The sequence below is a fragment of the Mirounga angustirostris genome, unplaced genomic scaffold (assembly GCF_029215605.1).
Source record: "Mirounga angustirostris isolate CCGP_5_RB_7025 unplaced genomic scaffold, mMirAng1.0.hap1 SCAF_7, whole genome shotgun sequence".
In the NCBI taxonomy this organism is placed as follows: domain Eukaryota; kingdom Metazoa; phylum Chordata; class Mammalia; order Carnivora; family Phocidae; genus Mirounga; species Mirounga angustirostris.
In genome coordinates this window covers 61,707,305-61,729,303 of record NW_026991715.1, presented here as the reverse complement: position 1 = coordinate 61,729,303, position 21,999 = coordinate 61,707,305, and the positions used below count along the sequence as shown (strand labels likewise).

Here is a 21,999-nt window from a genome sequence, read left to right as displayed (position 1 = left end):
GAAGAGAGCCCTTTTCACAGAGCAAAATCAGGGAGAGGGAGAGCAGCACGCAGGGTTCACACACAATGCCACAGTGTGGGGATCCCCTGGGTCACACCGGGAGAGAACACGCCCCTTCTTGGAGTACATGTAGAAGAGGCCATTTTGGGGGCGCCTGGGTGGCTCAGATGGTTAAGCATCTGCCTTTGGCCCAGGTCATGATCTCCAGGTCCTGGGATCGAGCCCCGCATCGGGCTCCCTGCTCGGCAGGAGTCTGCTTCTCCCTCTGCCTCTGCTCCTGCTCCTGCTCCTGCTGTGTGTGTGTGTGTGTGTGTGTGTATCTCTGTCTCAAATGAAACATAAAATCTTTTTAAATAAATAAATAAATAAAAGAGGACATTTTGCCTCTCCAAGGACAAAAGGCCTGCCGGGCACCACTGAGCAGCCATTCAGCAGCAGGCCATAGAGGCACGTGCAGAGGACACATAGCCTGGTCTCAGCTCTTCATTCTGCTTCATCGTAGACTCCACGCAGCTACCCGGGCATGCAGCCGCTTCTCTGGAACAGAACGGTGACAGGCACAGTGCTGCAAGGCTCTCCTCCAGGGGAGGGGAGTGGGTCCGTGCTTTGCCATCTGAATCCCAGCTGCTGGCCAGAGATAAAACACAGGAGAACTGTGGGGCCGGGTGTGCCGACAGCAGGACACAGACAGGCTGAGAGCAGGGCTCTGAGGAAAGCCTGGGACACAGGAGGGGAGATCATTCACTTTTCTGGGAGGACCTCCTGAACAGCAGTGCCTGCGAGTTCCCTTTCCCGGGGACAAGAGGGCAGGGTTATGCCATCTTCCACTCTCCCCTGCCTGCCCTACCCCCCGCCCCAAACCAGCACTGTCGAACTTAAGAGAGACACAGTGCCTCCGGTGGAAGCTGGAGTCACTTACACCAAGTCCTGCCCCTCTGTTCCAGAAGGTCTGACCGTGAGCCAGTGCCGCAGGCCTCTCCCTGAGAAGACCAACACAGGCCCCCTGCATGTAGCAAGTCTACCGATCACAGAGTGCTCCAAAGAGTCAGCTTCAGTTCTGGTGGAAATAGGACCAGGCTTTTATTTTTTTTTCTTTGGAATGAGGCTTATAGTTTTTTGTGTGTTGGTTGGTTTGTTTCCTTTTCTTATTGTTTGGATCATGCTTTTTTCTTTTTTTTCTATTTTCCTTCTTTCTTTTTCTTTAGAATCAGGCTTACGGTTTTTTGTTTGTCTGTTTGCTTTTATGTTCCTTTTCCTTTTCTTGGATCAGGCTTTTTTTCTTTTTTTAAATCAGGTTTATGTTAACAAAGAAATTAAAGCACACCTAGTTAAAGGTCCAAACACTCCCACTGCAAGCAAGGAAGAACTCTGTAGAGGACTGACCTGTAACAAAGAGCAACCAAAACACAACAGCAGACTGCACACAGCATACACCAGAAACACTTCCCGAAGTGCCAGGCCCCAGACAGTGTAGGACCCCTTCTTAATGTAGTATTATTCTCAGGAGCAAGAAACATAACAAACTTTCATAAAACGCAAAAGACAGAAGCCCAGACATAAGGACAAGACAGAGAAATTCTCCCCAAAAGAAAGATCAAGAAGAAATCACAGCCAGAAATTTCCTCAAAACAGAGATAAGCAATATATCTGAACAAGAATTTAGAACAACAGTCAGAAGAATACTAGCTGGGCTAGTATTCTGAAAGACATAAAAACTAGTCAGGTTGAAATAAAAAATGCTATAACTGAGATGCAAAACTGACTGGATGTAATCAAAATGATGGAAGAAGCAAAGGGCAGAACAGGTGATACAGAAGATAAAATAATGGAAAATAATGAAGCCAAAAAGAAGAGAGAAAGAAAACTATTAGATCACAAATACAGACTTAGGGAACTCAGCAGTTCCACAAAGCACAATAATATCTGCATCACAGGAGTCCCAGAAGAGCGGGGAAAAGGGGGTAGGTTTATTTGAACAAATTACAGCTGAGAACTTCCATAATCTAGGGAAGGAAACAGGCAATCAAGTCCAAGGGGCATAAAGAACTTCCCTCAAAATCAACAAAAACAGGTCAACACCAAGACCTATTATAGTGAAACTTGCAAAATACAAAGATAAAAAGAGAATTCTGTAAGCAGCTAGAGACAAAAGGTCCACAGCCTACAAGGATAGACACATAAGGTTATCAGCAGACCTGTCCACAGAAACTTGGCAGGCCAGAAGAGAATGGCATGAAACATTCAACGTGCTGAATGGGAAAAGTATGCAGCCAAGAATACTTTATCCAGCAAGGCTGTCATTCTGAATAGAAAGAGAGATAAAGAGTTTCCAAGACAAGCAAAAACCAAAGTTCACGAACACTAAACCAGCCCTACAAGAAATATTTGACCCTTTGAGCAGGAAAAGGACCAAAACCAACAAAGAATAGAAAGGAACAGAGACAATCTACAGGAACAGTGACTTTACAGGTAATACAATGGCACTAAATTTGTATCTATCAATAATTGCTCTGAATGTAAATGGACTAAATGCTCCAATCAAAAAAGACATAGGGTATCACAATGGATTAAAAAACAAGACCCAAGGGGCGCCTGGGTGGCTCAGTTGGTTAAGCAACTGCCTTCAGCTCAGGTCATGATCCTGGAGTCCCGGGATCGAGTCCCACATCGAGTCCCTGCTCAGCGGAGGGGTCTGCTTCTCCCTCTGATCCTCTTCCCTCTCCCTCTCGTGCTCTCGGTCTCTCATTCTCTCTCTCAAAAAAAAAAATCTTCAAAAAAAAACAAGACCCAGGGCACCTGGGTGGCTCAGTCGTTAAGCGTCTACCTTCAGCTCAGGTCATGATCCCACAGTCCTGGGATAGAGCCCCACATCGGGCTCCCTGCTCAGAGGGAAGCCTGCTTCTCCCTCTCCCACTCCCCCTACTTGTGTTCCCTCTTTTGCTGTCTCTCTCTCTGTCAAATAAATAAATAAAAATAAAATTAAAATTAAAAAATAAAAATAAAAAAACAAGACCCATCAATATGCTGCTTACAAGAGACTCATTCTAGACCCAAAGAAAAATGGAAGTGTTGATTCAACTGACTGACTTTAGTCACAGTTATACCTAAGTCAAGTGAATACACACACAGTTATAAAGAAAAATGAAAACCAGACACAAAATATTGGAAATAGTTTTAGAAGACTATCTTAAAAATTTTTTTAGATTTTATTAATTTTTTTAGGTCTTCAAGAGCAGCACCCCTTATTAGTCTACTGTCTCACTTTTAATTATTCAAGTTTTAACGCACTGTCAGAAGAGGATAATAAAATAAGGGGACTTGATGCAGAATTTTTCATCTATCCAACTGGCAGAAATTGTTTAAGTGATCCAATGTTAGCAAGGTTCAAGCAACTCTCTTACTATTCAGTAGTGGTAGAAGTATAAACAGATATGACCATTCTAGCAAGAAACCAAGAGCTTCATAAAATATTTATACCCTGTGACCCAGTAATCCACTTTTAGGAATTTAGCTTAAGGAAATAATCAGAAATGCACACAAATATTTCTATGCATGGGTATTTATCACAGCAATATTTGTAAAACTGAAAAGTGAATGCAACATAACAAAAGGGGAATGGATAAATTATCCATTTACATGACTGAGTGGTATGTAGTCATTTTGTTTTCACTGACTACCTACTGAAATATTAGTAGATGAAGTGATGTCCTCTAGAATTTGCGTCAAATAAATAATTCAAGAAGAGAGGGAGTAGGGATATTGATGAAATGAAATCAGCTGAGTTGAGCAATGCTGAAGCTGCTTGATGGATTCATGGGTGTTCACTGCATTATTCTGTATAATTTTGTATATGTTTGAAATTTTCCACAATAAAATAAAATCTTCCACAAAAAAGTATGGGAAATTTTAGGTAAAAAAACAGGACACAAACTGATTTTGCAACATGAATCCAAGTTTCTAAAACAAAAAAGGTGATATACATGCATAGAAACAACACACCAAAACATTTAAGAGTAATTATTTCTGTGTTATAGGATTTGACTTATTTTTAGTTCTTCATTTTTTTTTGGTAACTCCCAGTTTTTCCTAAATGATCAAGAATTAGTAGTATAACCAAAAATATACATTATGAAAGCTACTTAGAAAGAAGTTCAATCCAAATGAGAACAGAACACTCTAAACTTGCAGAATAAAAAAATACATGGAACTTCACTAAATCAATTAGTATGACTTTCTAATTGATCTGTCAACCTACTAAATAACAATCTTTAGGGACTCTCTTGCCTAGTCTAAAGTCCAAATTCCTCAACATATAATCCTCTCCATTGGAGCCCCAGCCCGCCTTTCCAGTGTCTTTTCTCTTCCAACACTCCTCCAGGTAGCAGGATGGAATGGTCCCAACAAGGTACCTTCATGTTTGTCCCTTAATATATCAGGCTTTGTGAATCCAGTTAGGTAGTACACATCTGCATCTCTTGCTGGATTATAAAGCCTGCCAGACATAGACCACAACCACCTCCTCTCCTTCTGTACACCACAGTGCCCAGCATACTGTCTCATCAATAAGAAGTGTGACCTTAGATCGAATAAATAAAAGTCCTAGACAGAGTCACAAATTAAAACTTGCAGCACAGATAAAGCATTTTCAAATTTATTTAACCTTTATAAGAAATGAACTCTAAATTACCTCCAGAAACTGAAGATTAATTACCGAATAATATGAAACCCCTTTAAAAATCCTACATTACGGTGATATTAGGGGTAATTTTAGTTTTCTTTTTTGACATTTCCACGACTCCTGTTAAAATATTTTTGTAAGTAAAAACTTTTCAACAACCTTAATAAGTTGCATAAGTACCAGTTTGGGAATCAAATCTGAGTTTCAAAATCAGTGTTCTTTTCCGTGATGTGCCATCTTACCGAGCAGCTGTGGCTCTGTGGACAAGCGTCTCTGTTTGCTCTGACAAGTGGGAGGGAAGCAGCAGCTCCACCGGCTGCAGGCGCAGTATCCGAGTTTCTAGCTCCGAACGGGAAGCAGAGTCTTGGAAACTATCAAACACCACCTCACCTGTGGCAGGCTGTACTCCCTAAAAACAAAAACACTACGTCACAGACAAAATAGTTTTCCCAATTATAACCTTGACACATTATAAACAAACATGGGAATGTGGTAAAGAGGATACACTCTTTAGTATGTAGTCCATTTCTAAAGTGTTTGGAAACCTGTGTACTTTCCAAGATTCTTAGGTAGGAAGTCAGACTCACCAATATCTAAGCTATGCTAGATGGGATTTTTAGAGACACTCTAAGTCTTGGATCCAACAAAACTGACAGAATGACTCTGACAAGTCCCAAAACCCTCAGTTCCTTCTTCGTGAAGTGGGAATAAATCAGCCTACTTTAATCTTCAGATTACTGCAAGGGTCAAATTATAAAACAAATGTGCATGCTTTGTAAAGTACACAGTACTGTACAATTAGCAGCTGTCATCACTAAAAGTAATATGTTCCTAGTAACGTGGCCATCAGAGTAGTAGTAAATTTCTACTTCATTATATAAAATCAATAAAAGTATAATTTTTGCAAAAAAAAAACAAAAAAACAAGCAACAAAAAGCACAAATACAACAAACTGAATGAATCTCAACTAGAGAATCTATCCAGGGAAATAACCATGAAAACTAAAAGCTACCCCCTATCATCCTAAGCCATAGCAAAGGTAAGCTGGAAAAAATCATGGTTTGGGAGAGGTGGTAAGTAATCTACGCACGGCTGCAGGGTGATAAAGTGGTGGAGCCAAGGGTCATGCGGCCTCACTCCATAGGCCACGCTCTCGTCCACTGCTGATGCTTAAGAAATTCATGGCACTAGTTACAGACGCACAGACGGCATTAGCTACACTCATCCCTACACTCAAACACTCCCGACACCAAGTCAACTGACACAGCCTCTTGGGAAAACAGCATGGTATTTTCTCGACAAGTCGTGAGCATCCAGTATCACAACTCAGCAAATCCTCCCCGAGGTATATACTGAGAGGTATGTATACCACAAGGCATGCACAAAAAGGTTTCTAACAGCATTCTCTGCACAACCAAAATTTAACAAGAACCCACATGTCTACTAATAGAAGAATGAATAAAGTGTAAATCATAAAATGAAATACAACACAGCAATGACAATGAAAACACAACTACAGTAACACAGGTAAATAAATCTCATATACAAATAGTAGTTTGTAAACAAAAGGAGCAAGATCCAAAAAGATACAATATATTTACATTTGTATATAGTTTAAGGTGGAAAACTGGAACTAAAAGCAAGGAAATTATTATCATAAAAGTCTGGATTACAATTACCTCTGCTGAAGGGAGGGGGCCTTTCTCTATGCAATATTCTATTTCCTGACCTAGGTGGTTGTCTCACATTACTATAATTACTGCAATTATGCACTCTGTTTTATCAATTTTTTTCTTTTGAATATTTTATAATTTTTTGAAGGCCCTCATTTTTGGCTCAAGGAACTTCCTTAATTCTAGCCGAGAGACCTTCTCTAGTACCCAGATAGCTGGACTATAAGTATATTAGTATACTTAAGTAAATTTATCTCCCAATCTACAAACCAAACATTTACAAAAGCTAGCTACGGAAGTTCAGGTTAACAAATTTATCAGCCTAATTCCCCTTTGCCTTTTTTAAATCAGAGAAATGGTCTATAACACCCACAACATCTATTACAATGCGATATGTGACACTAAGAACCCCAAAGTTAGTCTGTATAAAACTGTGCACCACCTAGAGTGAAGGTCAAGGGCATAATTGCAGCAGTACTATCAACACTAAAACCTTTGATATGACACTGCCACTATCTAGAAGATAACTCCTACGGAGTGACAGAGAACTCGTGACACTCATTACAACAGGGAAAAACCCGGCAAGAATAGTACTGAGGGGAAAAAAAGAAGAGATCCATCGCAGCCACACTGAGTTTGAGGAGTGAGGACAAATTCTAAGTGCCGTGCCCAGCAAAAAGTTGGGTGCAGGAGGCTGGCTCTCTGGAGAGAGGTGCAGCCTGGGCCCACAGCTTTGGATGTCATCAGCCCAAAAGCGGTCACTGAGGTCAAGGATGGGACCCAGGAAAACACGTGAGAGGAATTTCTCATTTTCATACACAATGATTAACCCTGGCAGCAAGCACTAAGTGCTAAGGAGGAACTGTATATGATCAGCTCTGTTCTTTAGACTGAATTTAGGGTAAATATAAAGTAGCACGTTACACATGTTAAAGCTTAAAGACAAATAACCTTACTATTTGTAAATAGACCCAATTTGCCTGTGGCTAGACAAAAAGGACTTCTCAAGGATAAAAAAAAAAAAACAAAACCATTCACCCAACAGTAATGCTAGCTCCCTGAGACAAAGGTCTATTGGCTAAGCAAATGTCAAGTTAGCACAAACTTATCCAACCAGAATTAGGTATTAAAAAGTACTCTGGAGACATCTGGGTTGTAAGAATTTTTGTTGATATTGCAGCTGATTGCAAGTTAGAAAAAACAAAGAGAATGAGTTACTACTTAGGCAAGGAATCCTACTTTGGCTTCACCTACAACAGAACAAGGGAGTCTAATAGTTCTGAAGGACACTAAAAAATTTGAGGTTTTGAGCAGAGTTCAGGTAGATCTGTAAATGGGCAAATTTATTCACAAATTGCTAGACGGCAGAATCAATAAAACTACGATTCACAAATTGTATTTCTCTAGAAGAATGACTATTAAGTATTCCTAATGTCATTAAATATAGAGTTTTGTATTTGCCAAGTATCATTTCCCCCTAACTATTCTCTCTCCTCCAAATCTATATACAACAATCCCATCATCATGTGTTTAACTTCAAATTCCTAGAGGAAATTTGCAAAACCCTTTACTATCTGTGCATGTGTTGGCTTAGTGTTTTCTTCTGCTGTTTCTTATCCATACCCATGCTTATCATTGGGTCCATCTTGAACCCAAACTCACGGAGCACATGGACAGAAACTACCTGGATGTCTCCATAGCACAGCGTGCCAAGTAGCCATATGAGAAAATCTTAACTAGTGATTTAACATACAAAATTATAAGGAAAAATGTTTTTCTAGTACAATTACTTGAGGGCACATTTCATCAGATAGTCTTATTGTAAACCATACATGAGTACTCACAGAGATACATACCATGAACATCTATCATTCGTCTTTACCTACAATGCACTTACCACGATTCCAAAGAAAATGTTCCCCTTTTTTTTGTCCTTAACATTTTCCTTATTTTCACAGATACACAAAAGAAAGCTGGTAGAAGTATCAGTCATTATGTCATCAACATTTACAGCATCATCCAGCTTGACTAAAGGGTTCACATGTAATAATCATTAAAGAAAATTATATGCTACATTCCCATTAACATTAACGGCTTTCTCCTTTAAAATAATGCTTCATTTTCCCAGACATTTTTGCTCTGGGCAAAATCTTCCATACAGCCTTCATTCTTCTGATTTACTCTGATCATAGTTACATGCCTTATCTTCCCTAAGATAGGAGGCTTGTAAGGACAGACAATTATTATCTTCTCACTTCCCAAAGGGCCTAGGAGAGTACCCTTGTGGAAGCTCAAATATTAATCTGCTTCTTTACTTGGATAATGCTAAGACTTGAATCCTTAACAATCCCACAATGCTTAATTCCACAAGTCAAAGCATGAATACACTAAAATAGTGTAAATTATTTTCCTCCTTTAAGGTGCCTAAAGCTCTGAGAAAAAGCACAAGAATTTTTAAAAGACATGAAAAAAGAAAACATACACATGATACGTGTATCCAAGGATGTATATGTAGTGAGTCCATTAATTAAATTCTCAGAGATAAATGCTGATTTGGGACATTTTCAGAAGTCAATCCGAAAACAACCAACTTAGGCATCAGCAGGTAAGAGCTATAGCAATGGCAAAAGAGAAGCAGGGAGGTGTACCATTTTAGGAGGAGGCTTCAAGTTCAGGCAAAAGCAGCAATAAAATTACCAGGTTCCTACAGGCCGATCAGCTTAGAACAGCAGAGAACTATTAATGGTTTGGGGTCTACTCTGTGTAATAGATGTTTCTATTCATGATATTATTGGAACAAAACGGTCTTCATAATTTGGGTAGAAGCTAAGCAGGTCTCTAAATAAGCAGGTTTGTAATAAACCATAAAAAGAAATACTGCTTTCACACAGTATCTTTTAAGACCTTATCGCTGCAGGGGTGCCTGGGTGGCTCAGTCGTTAAGCGTCTGCCTTCGGCTCAGGTCATGATCCCAGGGTCCTGGGATTGAGCCCCGCATCGGGCTCCCTGCACCGTGGGAAGCCTGCTTCTCCCTCTCCCACTCCCCCTGCTTGTGTCCCCTCTCTCACTGTGTCTCTGTCAAATAAATAAATAAAATCTTAAAAAAAAAATAAAAAATAAATAAAACAAAGCCTTTGTAACATTTACGAGAAAAATTCCTATTCAAAAAGGATATCTTCTCCAATAAGTGTAGATTTCGTATAAAGAGCAGTCAATTTCCGGGAAAACAGTGAACTTCTGTTGTCCCCGACAGCCTTTAATGCTGCAGTTTCTGTCTGCTTCACGACTCCCACCTTCAACAAAAATAAATACTGAATATCAAACATGAGGGAAATTGTTTTAAAGAAACACATTTGAAGACTTTAAAAGGTTAATTCTGAAACATATAAAATAAACACATTTGTCCACAATGTCCAGATGTAGGGCTTAAGTAATAAGCACCACAAAGAGCTTGCAAGTGTGGATAAATCACTAAGAAACAGTATCACAGACTTTTTTTTTTTTAATTTACCTTAAAATTCTAGTACATTAAAAACTCATGAAGATATAATGCTAATAACTGTGACACACTTGCATTTCCCAAAGGCCAAATTCCAATTACAACCTACCACCTTACAGAACATGTTTTCACTCTCTGAAGGGAACCCAATCCCGTTTGCACAAGTCAAAGCCAAAGCTGACCTTATATCCCTTTGCCACAAGGCGGCGCACGTGAACAAACAGTCTGTGAGTAGGTATGCTTGCTGTCATAAAGTTGTGATCTAAATGGCAATAAATATTGAGCTCCTGGGCTGCAATCTAAAAAATTTAAAAAGAGAGTTATCAATAAATTTCTCTTTCAAGAGTCCCTGTGTGGTGTTTGCTCACTTTGCTAAAAATCCATCAAGGTATACACTTGGCATTAGTGCACTTCTCCACCTGTGTGGTATTATCAATAAAAAGCTTAAAAGACATTTCCCATATAGAAGCCTATGGTTTAATCTATTTTTGGCAGTTCCCACGGCCTAACCTCAGGGCCAACATCTGTATCTATAAACGACATGGAAAAATATGACAGGTCTTCTATGCCCCTAGATCTATCAAAACCTTACTTCCCTGCATAAGGACTATTCAGTGCACAGAGTGTGAGACTGTAAGAGTAAGAATTTGCAACAAAGCACGTGCAAATACTGAAAATGAGGAGATACTACCATACATAAATTCTGAAGCTACCTGGACAGAGGATATCTTTGAGGAAGTGAGAAGAGAACCCCCTGGTCTGGTTAGCTAATGCACGATGCATAAATGATAGGAATGCAGAACCAGGCAACACCACCTGACTCCCCGCTACCTTCTGGAAAGCTCGATGGCTCAGATATTGCCCACTGAAGTCATGGAACTCTCATTCCAACATTCTCACTCCCTCACCCCACCCATCTCTGGACTGTATTAGTTCCTCACTGCAGGGCCAGAAGACATTAGCCTTTAACTTACCACTCGACCTGGAGAGAAGGGGAGAGAATGACATTTTCTTTCACCCCTTTACCTATACGATGCCAACTATGTATCTGTTCCTGTCTTCAGGAAACACGCGGACTCTGCTTCAAAGCCTAACTTCGTAACACCAAACACAACACGATGCCACCTATACTAAAGATCACCACTTCCATGCCCCAACAGGATTTTAAAAACTGGAAGAAAAGTTGGTTAAGTCTTTACTTCCTATCCATGAGGTAGATGTTAGCTGTGCCACCCCATCACGCTCCGATGATGTCTGACATCTGATGACATAGACTAAAATTGTGGAATTATCACAATCATGCATGACTTCAACAGCATCAGCGATGCGTTCCCTACACTTGCCCACTAAATGCTCAAATTCACTTCTAACCTTAACTTCTGCCTACATCAAATACCTCAAAATTAAATACAAACAGAGCAAGATGACTGACATACAAAGAGACTGTAGGACTTCAAACGCCTTCTGCAGGTGCCTGGCAGTTAATGTGCTCTTCCACTGAGACGTAACTACCTTCCAGGCCATCAAAATTTATAAATTCAGAGTAAACGGGCCATCTGAATATTTTTTCTTGCTTGAGTCTTCATCAGGAAACATCAATACTCACATGATTATGGTTCATTCACTATCTGATTCATCCAATCACCTTGCAGTGGATGAAAGGTCCTGGACAAGCTCATGGAGAAAAGGCATGACATTCCAAAAGGGGTCCCTCACTCCTCCCCCACTGGTCTAGCACCCCCCAAGTTCGCCTGTGTTTATTTGTAGTTTTTACTTTAAATGACAGCATTTTAAAAAGCAACTGATCACACTGGTCCTCTTATAAAGTCAGAAAATGAAACGAAAATATCGGAAAATATTTCAGGCTGGACAAGAAAAACATGAAACGGTATTTGAAAAAATAACTTACCTCTGCATCTTCCCCAAAGAATCTATACTTATATCCACATTCCACACACAAAATTGCATCTTTCTGCTGCTGCTTCAATTCTATGTATTGTAATTCTAAAGGTGTGTAGATGCTTTTGGTCCGTTTGTTAGATGGCTTAGGATCAGAAGTTTTTTGTAAATTGTCATCACCCATGTGTGATGATCCAAAGGGACTGAGATCAGAAAGTGTCTTATCCTGGCAACCAAAAGATTTTTATAGTTTAGAAAGTACTAACCATAATAATAGTTTTCAGAAAGAGAGAGAAGGCAAACTTGGCACAAACCTAACAATTGGTGAATCTAAGTGAAAGTTTACAGGAATACATAGTATATTCAGGTAAACTTTTTTGCAGGTTTGAAATTTTTTTCAGAGTAAAAGACTAAAAAAAAAACAAAACAAAGAGCCAAACTAAACTACTGTATAATTATTTAAACAAATTTTAAAAGCCTAAACATTTTAGTTTTATACACCTCTTTTTAAATTCTATTTCATTAAATCTATTGTAATTAACATTTTTCTTTTCCATATTTATTCCCAGATGTGTAAGGCACAAAGAGTGAGCAGGCATGAATGTCTCTCAACAGTAGGTAAGACCACTTTCAATAAGTATGCCATCAGCTAAAGCTACACTTAATGTTTCAAATTTCCAAGCACAGTCTAAAAGATAGTACATTCCATGGGGCGCCTAGGTGGCTCAGTCGTTAAGCGTCTGCCTTCGGCTCAGGTCATGATCCCAGGATCCTGGGATCGAGCCCCGCATCGGGCTCCCTGCTCTGTGGGAAGCCTGCTTCTCCCTTTCCCACTCCCCCTGCTTGTGTTCCCTCTCTCGCTGTGTCTCTCTCTGTCAAATAAATAAATAAAATTTAAAAAAATAAATAAATAAATAAAAGATAGTACATTCCACAAATCTTGATTACAAGAAAGAAGCATGATTTTTTTTGGTAAAGAGATATGACACAGAGCTTTTGAAAAGTATAAAGCACAAGGTCACATTTCAACATTAGTATTCTTGCTAGCCTTCCCTTCATATGTGAAAACCATAACTAATTCCAGTTTAGAGCTTAGGGCAAATTCCTTGCTTGTGAGACTTATTTATACAAAAGGTAAAATGAGACAAATTTGTAGGATAAATCTGACTTCTAGCTAACTGTCACTGTGTCACTGCCATCATCTAAAAATTTATCGGCTATGCCTGGAATTAAAAATATGGCCTAAAAGGGGTGCCTGGGTGGCTTAGTTGGTTAAGCATCTGCCATCAGCTCAGGTCATGATCCCAGGGTCCTGGGATCGAGCCTGAGTGGGCTCCCTGCTCCAAGGGGAGTCTGCTCCTCCCTCTCCCTCAGCCTCCCCCCACCCCCGTCCACTTGTGCTCTCTGGCTCTCTCTCTCTGTCAAATAAATAAATAAAATCTTTAAAAAAATACATATATATGACCTAAAGGACTAGTGATCAGGGGCGTCTGGCTGGCTCGGTCAGAAAACCATGCAACTCTTGGTCTCGTAGTGGTGGGTTCAAACCCCACGTTGGGTGTAGAGATTACTAAAAAAATAAATAAATAATCTTTAAAAGACTAATGATCAGGGGCACCTGGGTGGTTCAGTCGGTTAAGTGTTTGACTCTTGATTTCAGCTCAGGTCATGATCTCAGGGTCCTGGGATGGAGCCCTGCATCGGGCTCTGGTCTCTACACTCAGCAGGAAATCTGCTTGAGATTCTCGCTTTCCCTCTTCCTCTGTCCCTCCCCCACTCAAATAAATAAATCTTTAAAAAAAAGACCAGTGATCAGCAGAGGAAGGGAAGAGAAAAAGAGAAATGTCCTATAGGGCCAAGGGAGAGGACCTTGATCCAAGAGAAAGCCCAGCAACATGTACTTTACAGTTGCATTTAAAAATTTGGCTTAGGGGCACCTGGGTGGCTCAGTCGTTAAGTGTCTGCCTTCGGCTCAGGTCATGATCCCAGGGTCCTGGGATCGAGCCCCATATCTGCCTCCCTGCTCAGCGGGAAGCCTGTTTCTCCCTCTACCACTCCCCCTGCTTGTGTTCCCTCTCTCACTCTGTGTGTGTGTGTGTGTCTCTCTCTCTGTCAAATAAATAAATAAAATCTTAAAAAAATAAAAAATTTTTAAAAATTAAAAAAAAAATAAAAATTTGGCTTAGCTGAAATAGGAGGTAGAAATGTAAATTATCTGAATAGTGCAGCCCAGCAAATCTCCAAATATCAGCAATGAGATGGTGAGGTGTGGGAAGGTGTGGCAACGGAAGGGTAAGTCAATGTATCAGATGAGAGAATGCATTTGCTTTTAACTTTGATGGATTCTCTCATTTGTTTCCATGCCTTTTATGTAAAATCCAGGAATACCATATACTTGAAGAAAATATATTTCCTAGAAAAAAAAAGTTCTTACTTTATGCTTTATTCACATATGGAATGAGAACAGGCATGCAGAAAAAAACTTTTATACTAATAAGTCAATCTGAATACTTGAGTATTAAGCAACTTTTTTTTTTTTTTTTTTTTTTTTTACCATTTGGGTGGAAATACTTCTCAGAATGTTAAAATGGGAATTTCAAAACCTATCAAGACTTACAGGGTTGTTGACTCCCACACTAATGGTCCCAGACCCTAGACCCTGGCCATTTAACTTCACTTAGTAGCTTTTACCATTTGTCTGTGTCCTTCCATGCCATCAGTCAGCTATCTCCTGTAATGACGTCCATGTACTACACTTCTAGGTGTCCCTTCTAACTGGTGACTTCTAATGTGCTGTGAATCAGAAATACCAAGGTGGTCATTATATGTATAAAGTAATGGTAAACAAGCTCTCATGAAGCCCTACGGTAAACTCTCCAATTAATAAAGTGAGCTTTAATAGACAAATGTTTTGATATCGATATTTTTATGACCACTACCCTCAAGTGAACTGCTCCTAAGTATTTAAAGAGATTAAAAATAAAAACAAAAACACCTTTTTTCCTGATGACCTACGATAAGTCAATAGATCTCAGCTTGGATGAGGGAGGAGTTCGTGAACCTGGATTTTGTGGGAAGGAGTGTAAACTTCTGAAAATTACATTAAAAAATTGTCTTGGTGTGAGTATTTTTATGAGTAAAAAATCCATTGCTTTCAGTCCATAGCTTTTTCAAAATCCACAGCTTTTCATTTAAATGACTCAAAAAAAAAAAAAAACTAATTTCTCTAATTCAATGGCTCTCAACCATGGTTACACATTAAAATGAGAGCTTTTAAACAATATTCATACTCCGTTCTTAGCGAAAACCAGTATGATTCTGAAGGTTTTTGTTATCAGCATTTTTTTAAGTTCTCCAGGTGATTCTAATTTAAAGCTGGCCTGCGAACCACTGTTCTGAATTGCAGATGTTAATGACAGAGCAAAAGTTAAATTCCTTGATTTTGCAATGCTGAAAAACATTAATATATCATATAACAGTGGAAGTAAAGAGCCATATATGTTTGCTTTGCCTTTGAATTTACTTTATATCACCAAGTTTTCAACTAAAAACCTCAAACCCCACATATATTGCCTATGGTTTTCCATCATGGTAACTATAAGGAGGATTATAAAACTTGTGCTTGTATTCATTAGTAAGAATCCCCCCAAACCAAGGATTTTTAACCCAGGCTGTACATCAGAATCACCCAGGAGCTTTTTTTTGGTTCTGTTTTAATACAAACCAATTCTTCCTTCCTTAATACATAGTAAATCACAATCTCCATGGATTTAAAAAATAAATAAGCTAAAATGCAAAAGCTCCCGCAGCTAATTTGGATGATTAGCCGAGTTTGGGAACCACTGCCTTGTGTGAACCCACAGAACCTACTGGCACCTCAAAACCTATTGATTTGTGTAACTGGATATTCATCTACAAAACACATACCTTTTGACTAATATGAGATTTGGAATCTTCACAAGAAACTGCCTTCTTTGCACGTAGATGATTGATATCGTCAAAATCAGTACATTTTGGCAGAATTGCAAATCTCTCCTGAAGAGGCTCTGTCTGAACTCTATGTTGAGGAGGGGCAGAATCGCAGCAGAATTTTTTCAATTTTTCCAGAGACTTTAAAACATTCTTGGTCCTCAGACATTTCTTTGGCTCTTAGTTAGCAAATCAGAAGAAAATATGACAATAGTATTTTGTTCTCATTATGTCAATTCATAACCAATGTAGGATTTTTAAAGAGGGAGCTTCTCACTAAAGCAATGAATCTACCTACAATGTGATAAGGAAATAAAGAAACATTTGGGTTTAGGGTAAAGAGAGCATACTGAAACATACATGTAATTTCACTTGGTCCTGAAACCCCATTACAAACTACAGTAGGGTTTTTCTTTTTTTCTTTTCTTTTTTCTTTTTTTTTTTTTAGGACATAAGGACAGAGAGAAAAGGGGAAATGACAGGTGCAAATAAAAAATCTGAAACTAGAAGAAAAAATAGATGAATAATAACCAATTTAGCACACCTGAAAGCTAAATCCTAAACCAGTAGTGAAGAAAACCAAGAACCAATACCACTGGGGTGTCTGGGTGGCTCAGTCGTTAAGCATCTGCCTTCAGCTCAGGTCGTGATCTCAGGGTCCTGGGATGGAGCCCTGCATCAGGCTCCCTGCTCGGCAGAGTCTGCTTCTCCCTCTCTCTCTGACCCTTCTCCCTGCCTGTTCGTTCTCTCTCTCTCAAATAAATTAAAAAAAAAAAAGTATACTGTAAGTGTGTATATTATACAAGAACTTCCCTCCTACAGATATTAAAAAACTTTCCTGGGATGGGGGTGGTTTACAAGTCTTGGGGTCGTACTCATAAAAATCTGAATTTATTTATACATCATTACGATAGTGCTCGCTTCAGTAGCACATATACTATAAGCATTAAGATAATGAAGATTTGTATTTATCAAAATACTCCTGAGATAGAGTTCTATACTATGTTTATCTGTAATTCAAATAAGAATATTAACAACATAAAAAGTCGACTCTGAATTTTGACCCATGTAGGAGATTTTATTTATCAAAGAAGGCCAGATATATATATCCCATCCTGTTTGCTCTTCCTACAATGTAATGCTGACACTGGCGCTGAGAGGTAGGATAGACGGTCCCTCTTCTTGAACAAAGGCAGGCCTTTGTAACTAACTCATCCAACAGCATAAGGCATGTTAACTTCTGAAGCTAGCTCTTAAAACTCAATACAGCTTCTGTCTGACTCTCAGGGTGCTCATCCCTGGAGACTCAAGCTATAAGGAAACTCAAACTAGCTCACAGAGAAAGACCAGTGGTGTGCTGGATGAAGCCACCATGATACTGGCTTATTAGAGCCAACTGTTAAACCTTCAAGAATTTTGTAAGCCAGCTGTCAAACACAGCCATGATTACAAATTAGATTACGTAAACTTACAATTAAATAAATTGTATTAAAAACAAAGGTAATAAATACTCAAACCTCACCATTTTTTAAAACTGTTGCTACACTTTACTTATCTACGTTCCTTTTTTATTATCTATGTTCTAAAGGTTATTAATGTCCATTTTTTCCATGTGGTAGAAATACTATATAATAACATGCTACTGCTACTATGTATTCCTTCCCAACTCTAGAAAAATCAAACTTTAGGAACAGAACTACTCTAAACCATCTCTTCCAAAATTTAAAGACAATCCTTAAAAAGATCAAATTGATCCACAAAGAATTTAACTGTGTGCCAGAACAAAGTCCAACATTCTTTAAAGAAACACAAAACCAAGGTGCCTGGGTGGCTCAGTTGGTTAAGCGACTGCCTTCGGCTCAGGTCATGATCCTGGAGTCCCGGGATCGAGTCCCGCATCGGGCTCCCTGCTCGGCAGGGAGTCTGCTTCTCCCTCTGACCCTCCTCCCTCTCATGCTCTCTGTCTCTCATTCTCTCTCTCTCAAATAAATAAATAAAATCTTAAAAAAAAAAAAAAAAAGAAACACAAAACCCAACACATGATTAACACAGAATTCAAAGTGTCTATGACCCAAACAATTACTTACTAGACATAAAAAAGGCAGGAAATAACAGTCAAGGGATACAGACCCAGGAAAGACAGAGATTACAGAATTACCAGCTATGGACATGAAAACATATTATAAAAATGTTCCACATAATCAAAAAGGTAAAGAAAAACACAAACAAAGAGAAGCAAAGGGAAGATTTGGATTTTGGGTTTTGTTTGTTTCTGGTAACAGCTTTACTGAGATGTAATTCACGTAGAGAAAAAGGTGGTTTCTTTTAAAAGAACAAAGTAGAACTTCTAAAGATGAAACGTACAGTATCTGAGATGAACATTTTACTGAATCAGATTTATGGCAAATTAGACACCACAGAAGAAAAGGTTACCAAATTTGAAAATGTAGCAGGAGAACTGATCCAAAATGAAGCACAAGGAGAAATAAGACTGGAAAACAAACGAAGGGGCTGGACTGACAGATGCTCTTTTCCCTTTTTCCTGAGCACCATTTTTTAACAAGTCACAAAAACTCTTATTTCAAAACATTCTAAATCAATTGCCTTGTTAACAACAGAAAAGGGTATTATCAGATTTATCGTTCTCTTTAAGTATACATCTCCATTTCTATACTTATTTCATACAAGGCTTTCATGTTGACCCTAAATCCAAACTTTACCTTTTGAGGAAGGATAGATATCTTACATGCTTGATTCACTGAATTGAGACTTTTTTTTTTTTTTGCTTTCCTTTTATCTCAATCTCTGCCTAATTTTCTGGGGATCACGAAGAAAGAGGCATTTTCTGTTATCCCTTATAACAAATTCTCCGAGGCCAAGAACTAAAGAAATAATGCTCAACCATCTATAAATCCAACACTACCTCTAGAAGTCCACAAGCTCAGGAATGGTGGTTTTACCCAAAGACTTTTAGCATACAGAAAGAGCACTTCCATGCTAAAAAAGGACAAGGTAGATTTACATGTCCTGACATTGAAAATTGTTCAAAACGTTAAGTGGAAAATGATAGTTGCAAGTTAGTACATATAGTATAATACAACTTATAAAATACAGTTGACCCTTAAACAACATGGTTTAACTATGCGGGTCCACTTGGGGATTTTTTTCCTATAAATACAGTATGCTACTGTAAATGTATTTTCTCTTCCTTATGATTTTAACATTTTCTTTCCTCTAGCTTACTTTGTTGTAAAAATATAGTATATAATATATATAACCTACAAAATATATGTTAATCAACTGTTTATGTTATCAGTATGGTTTCCTATCAACAATATGCTATTAGTAGTTAAGTTTTGGGAGAGTCAGAAAGTTCTACATGGATTTTCAACGGTGCAAGGCATCAGTACCCCTCCCCCCATGTTGTTCAAGGGCCAACTCTATTATTACTAAGTAATTTGTGGGTCTTTGTGTGTGTGTATATGTATATATACATACATATACACACATACAGCTGTGTATAGAGAAACCTGGAAAAATATTCATTAGCCCCCCTAAAATTACCAGGTCTCACTAAAAGGGAAGGATTATGGGGTCTTTTGTTGTCTACCTTCTATATTTCTGTATCGTTTGAGATTTTTATAACAAGAATGTTTTACTTTTATAATCAGGACAAAAATTAGCCAGGAGGAATAAAAGAGAAAATGGGGAGAACTACAACCAAATTGCAGAACTCCAGTTCTACCTCCACACCCCCAAAGCCCTATTCACACCACAATTTATGGAGGGGCCACTCTACTAGAGCACAATGAAGACCTTTGTCCATAAAGGAAAAAATCGTGCAACTCTCCAATAACCTCCCCTGCTCTCTGGAGAATACAGTATCAGTACCACGACTAGTGAGAACGAACAATCATCACCCTAGGACTCACCAGCATTCCCAAACATCATTGAATCACTTCTTCCTTCCTTTTCTTGGACTTTCTTTGCTTTCTTTTTAACAGGCCCATCACTCTCCAGTGGTCTCTTTTTACTGCTGCCAATTTCTGCAACCTATATTAGAAAATGATGTGTTATCTCTAATCTCAAAACTTGATGTATGTGAAATAATTTAAACCGTACTTCTGACTAACAAGGTCCTTGCCATCCACTCTTTTTGGAATCATCTACCTTCAGCCCTGGAAAGAACTATAGGTAAACTCTCCTTATTGTCATGAAAGACAGTGTGGAGACTGGAGGTCATGAGCCTCAGCACTTCAAGCCCTGCTAGCATTAATCAGAACCAAGGCTGACACCTTTCTTTACTCAATCAGCCTTCACCTATCTCAGATTCTAAAACCTGAGTCATCCTACTTACCTATGTCAAATAAAATACTTTAAAAAAAATATATCCATCTTAGGAAAGGTGAAATTAGATACATAATAAAAGAACATTACCATTTTTGAAATGTTAATGTTAATTGTAATTTAACTGTTTCATGTTCAAACTTGGCTTATGTTCACAACCGAAGATACCATAAGATTATAAACTATGTACTGGCAGGAAACCTGTCAAAAATTAAGTCCTTCACAAAATACCCTCTAAATGGTAGGTGTAAAATAAAATCTTGGTCAATTCATGAAATGTAGACTATCATCAAAAATCCAAAACAGGGGCGCCTGGGTGGTTCGGTCCATTAAGTGTCTGCCTTCAGCCCAAGTCATGATCCCAGGGTCCTGGGACAGAGTCCCATATCAGACTCCCTGCTTGGTGGGGAGTCTGCTTCTCCCTCTACCCCTCCCCCCTGCTTGTGTGCTCTCACACGTGTGTTCTCTCTCAAATAAATAAAATATTTTTAAAAAATCAAAAACAAGAGAGAAGAAATTACTCTATGGAAGAAATATAAATGAAGGGAATAAGACTTTGAAGTAGCTAAGCTGTCATCCATATTAAAACAGGGAGGGTGGCTAACAGTCAGTCTGCAATCTCTTTCCACATCCTGGGTTTTTTGTTTTTTTTTTTAAGATTTTAGTTATTTGTCAGAGAGAGAGAGCACAAGCAGGGGGAGCGGCAGGCAGAGGGAGCAGCAGACTCCCCGCTGAGCAAGGAGCCCGATGCGGTACTCGATCCCAGGACCCTGGGATCATGACCTGAGCCGAAGGCAGTCGCTTAACCGACTAAGCCACACAGGAGTCCCATCACATCCTCAGTTTAAAAAATACTGTTCCAGGGAGCCCCAGTGAGGGCTCAACCTTAGACTTTCCCTGGTGGCAGTGTCCCTGGTAAAAACAAAACAAACTACTTATTTTACTCAGTTGAACGGTGGCAAGCAACAGGAAGGACTCAATGACTAACCATTCATATCTGCACCACCTTAAACTTAATCCAGCCAAACTGTGTATCAAACTTTACAATCTTAGCTACAAGAAGTGTAGTCATTGAGGAACTGCACAATATGACTGTTCCTACCCTAGTAGCTTGAAATACTGCGCACCGCTGTTGCATGCTTAAAAACTAGAGACTTAAGGTCAATTTTCTTTTTCCAGTCACCTAACCCAGTGTATCAAATACGGTAAATAAAACTCTTCAACCTTCAATCCCGATTTAAAAAAAAGGGGGGGGCGGGGACGTAGAATGGAGGTTAAAAGATGTATACTTTGCCCACAAGCCCCTACGCTCATCAAAATGGAAGTCAGGAGACCTGAGTTCCTGTTTCGGGTCTGCCATTAAGAACCTGAGTGACCTTGGCCTCAAGTCTATCACTCCAAGTGGAAACTACAAACCTTGAACCGCGCCGAGGATGGAGGCCGGCCTGACTTTTCCCGCCTTCTCCTTTCTGAGCCCCGCCCCTATCTCTTCTGGCCGGCTCATCTCGCGGATTCTCGCGCACTGTCCCCGCCTCCTCCTGCTCCACCCACAAGCACCGTCCCCGCCCCCGCCCATCTTGCCCCGCCCCATCTCCCCGCTGGCCACGCCCCGCCCCGGATCAAACCCACCACGCGTGGCGGCAACTGAGGCGGGAAAGTGGGCGCTAGGGGCGCTGCGGAGTCAGAGTCAGGGTCGGCCTTCTCGGCTGCACCCGAGGGGGATGAAGTAGATTTCAGGCTTCCCGTAGACTGGAAGAATCTGCTCAAAACCGCTTGCCCTGCAGGCGCTGGGCTGGTGGCAGCGGCACGGCCCGAGGCAGGCTTCCGACCCGACATCGCAGGGCACAGAGTGACGCGACTGGGGCAGAGCCCAGCCAGAAACGCGAGCCCGCGGCCGCAGGTCCCCGGCGTCTGCGGGCGCGAGCACGTCACGA

At 39.7% G+C, this 21,999-nt stretch overlaps 1 protein-coding gene across 5 annotated transcripts in view; it reads right to left on the bottom strand.

The window, feature by feature from the left end:
- Nucleotides 1-21,901, bottom strand: part of MSH3 (mutS homolog 3) — a 187,540-nt gene extending 165,639 nt beyond the window's left edge. Inside the window, exons 1-8 of one of the 5 annotated variants that reach the window (XM_045897423.3) lie at nt 21,695-21,901; nt 19,651-19,771; nt 15,677-15,897; nt 11,760-11,975; nt 10,033-10,149; nt 9,527-9,644; nt 8,249-8,394; nt 4,921-5,087 (exon numbers count right to left, since the gene is read on the bottom strand). In XM_045897423.3, coding sequence (XP_045753379.1) covers nt 4,921-5,087; nt 8,249-8,394; nt 9,527-9,644; nt 10,033-10,149; nt 11,760-11,975; nt 15,677-15,897; nt 19,651-19,771; nt 21,695-21,901 — 1,313 coding nt within the window. Of the gene's footprint in view, nt 1-4,920; nt 5,088-8,248; nt 8,395-9,526; nt 9,645-10,032; nt 10,150-11,759; nt 11,976-14,440; nt 14,543-15,676; nt 15,898-19,650; nt 19,772-21,481; nt 21,620-21,694 lie in introns of those variants that run through there. The other 4 variants (XM_045897431.3, XM_064596297.1, XM_064596296.1 and 1 more) reach the window with 4 other exon arrangements.
- Nucleotides 21,902-21,999: the final 98 nt, after the last annotated feature.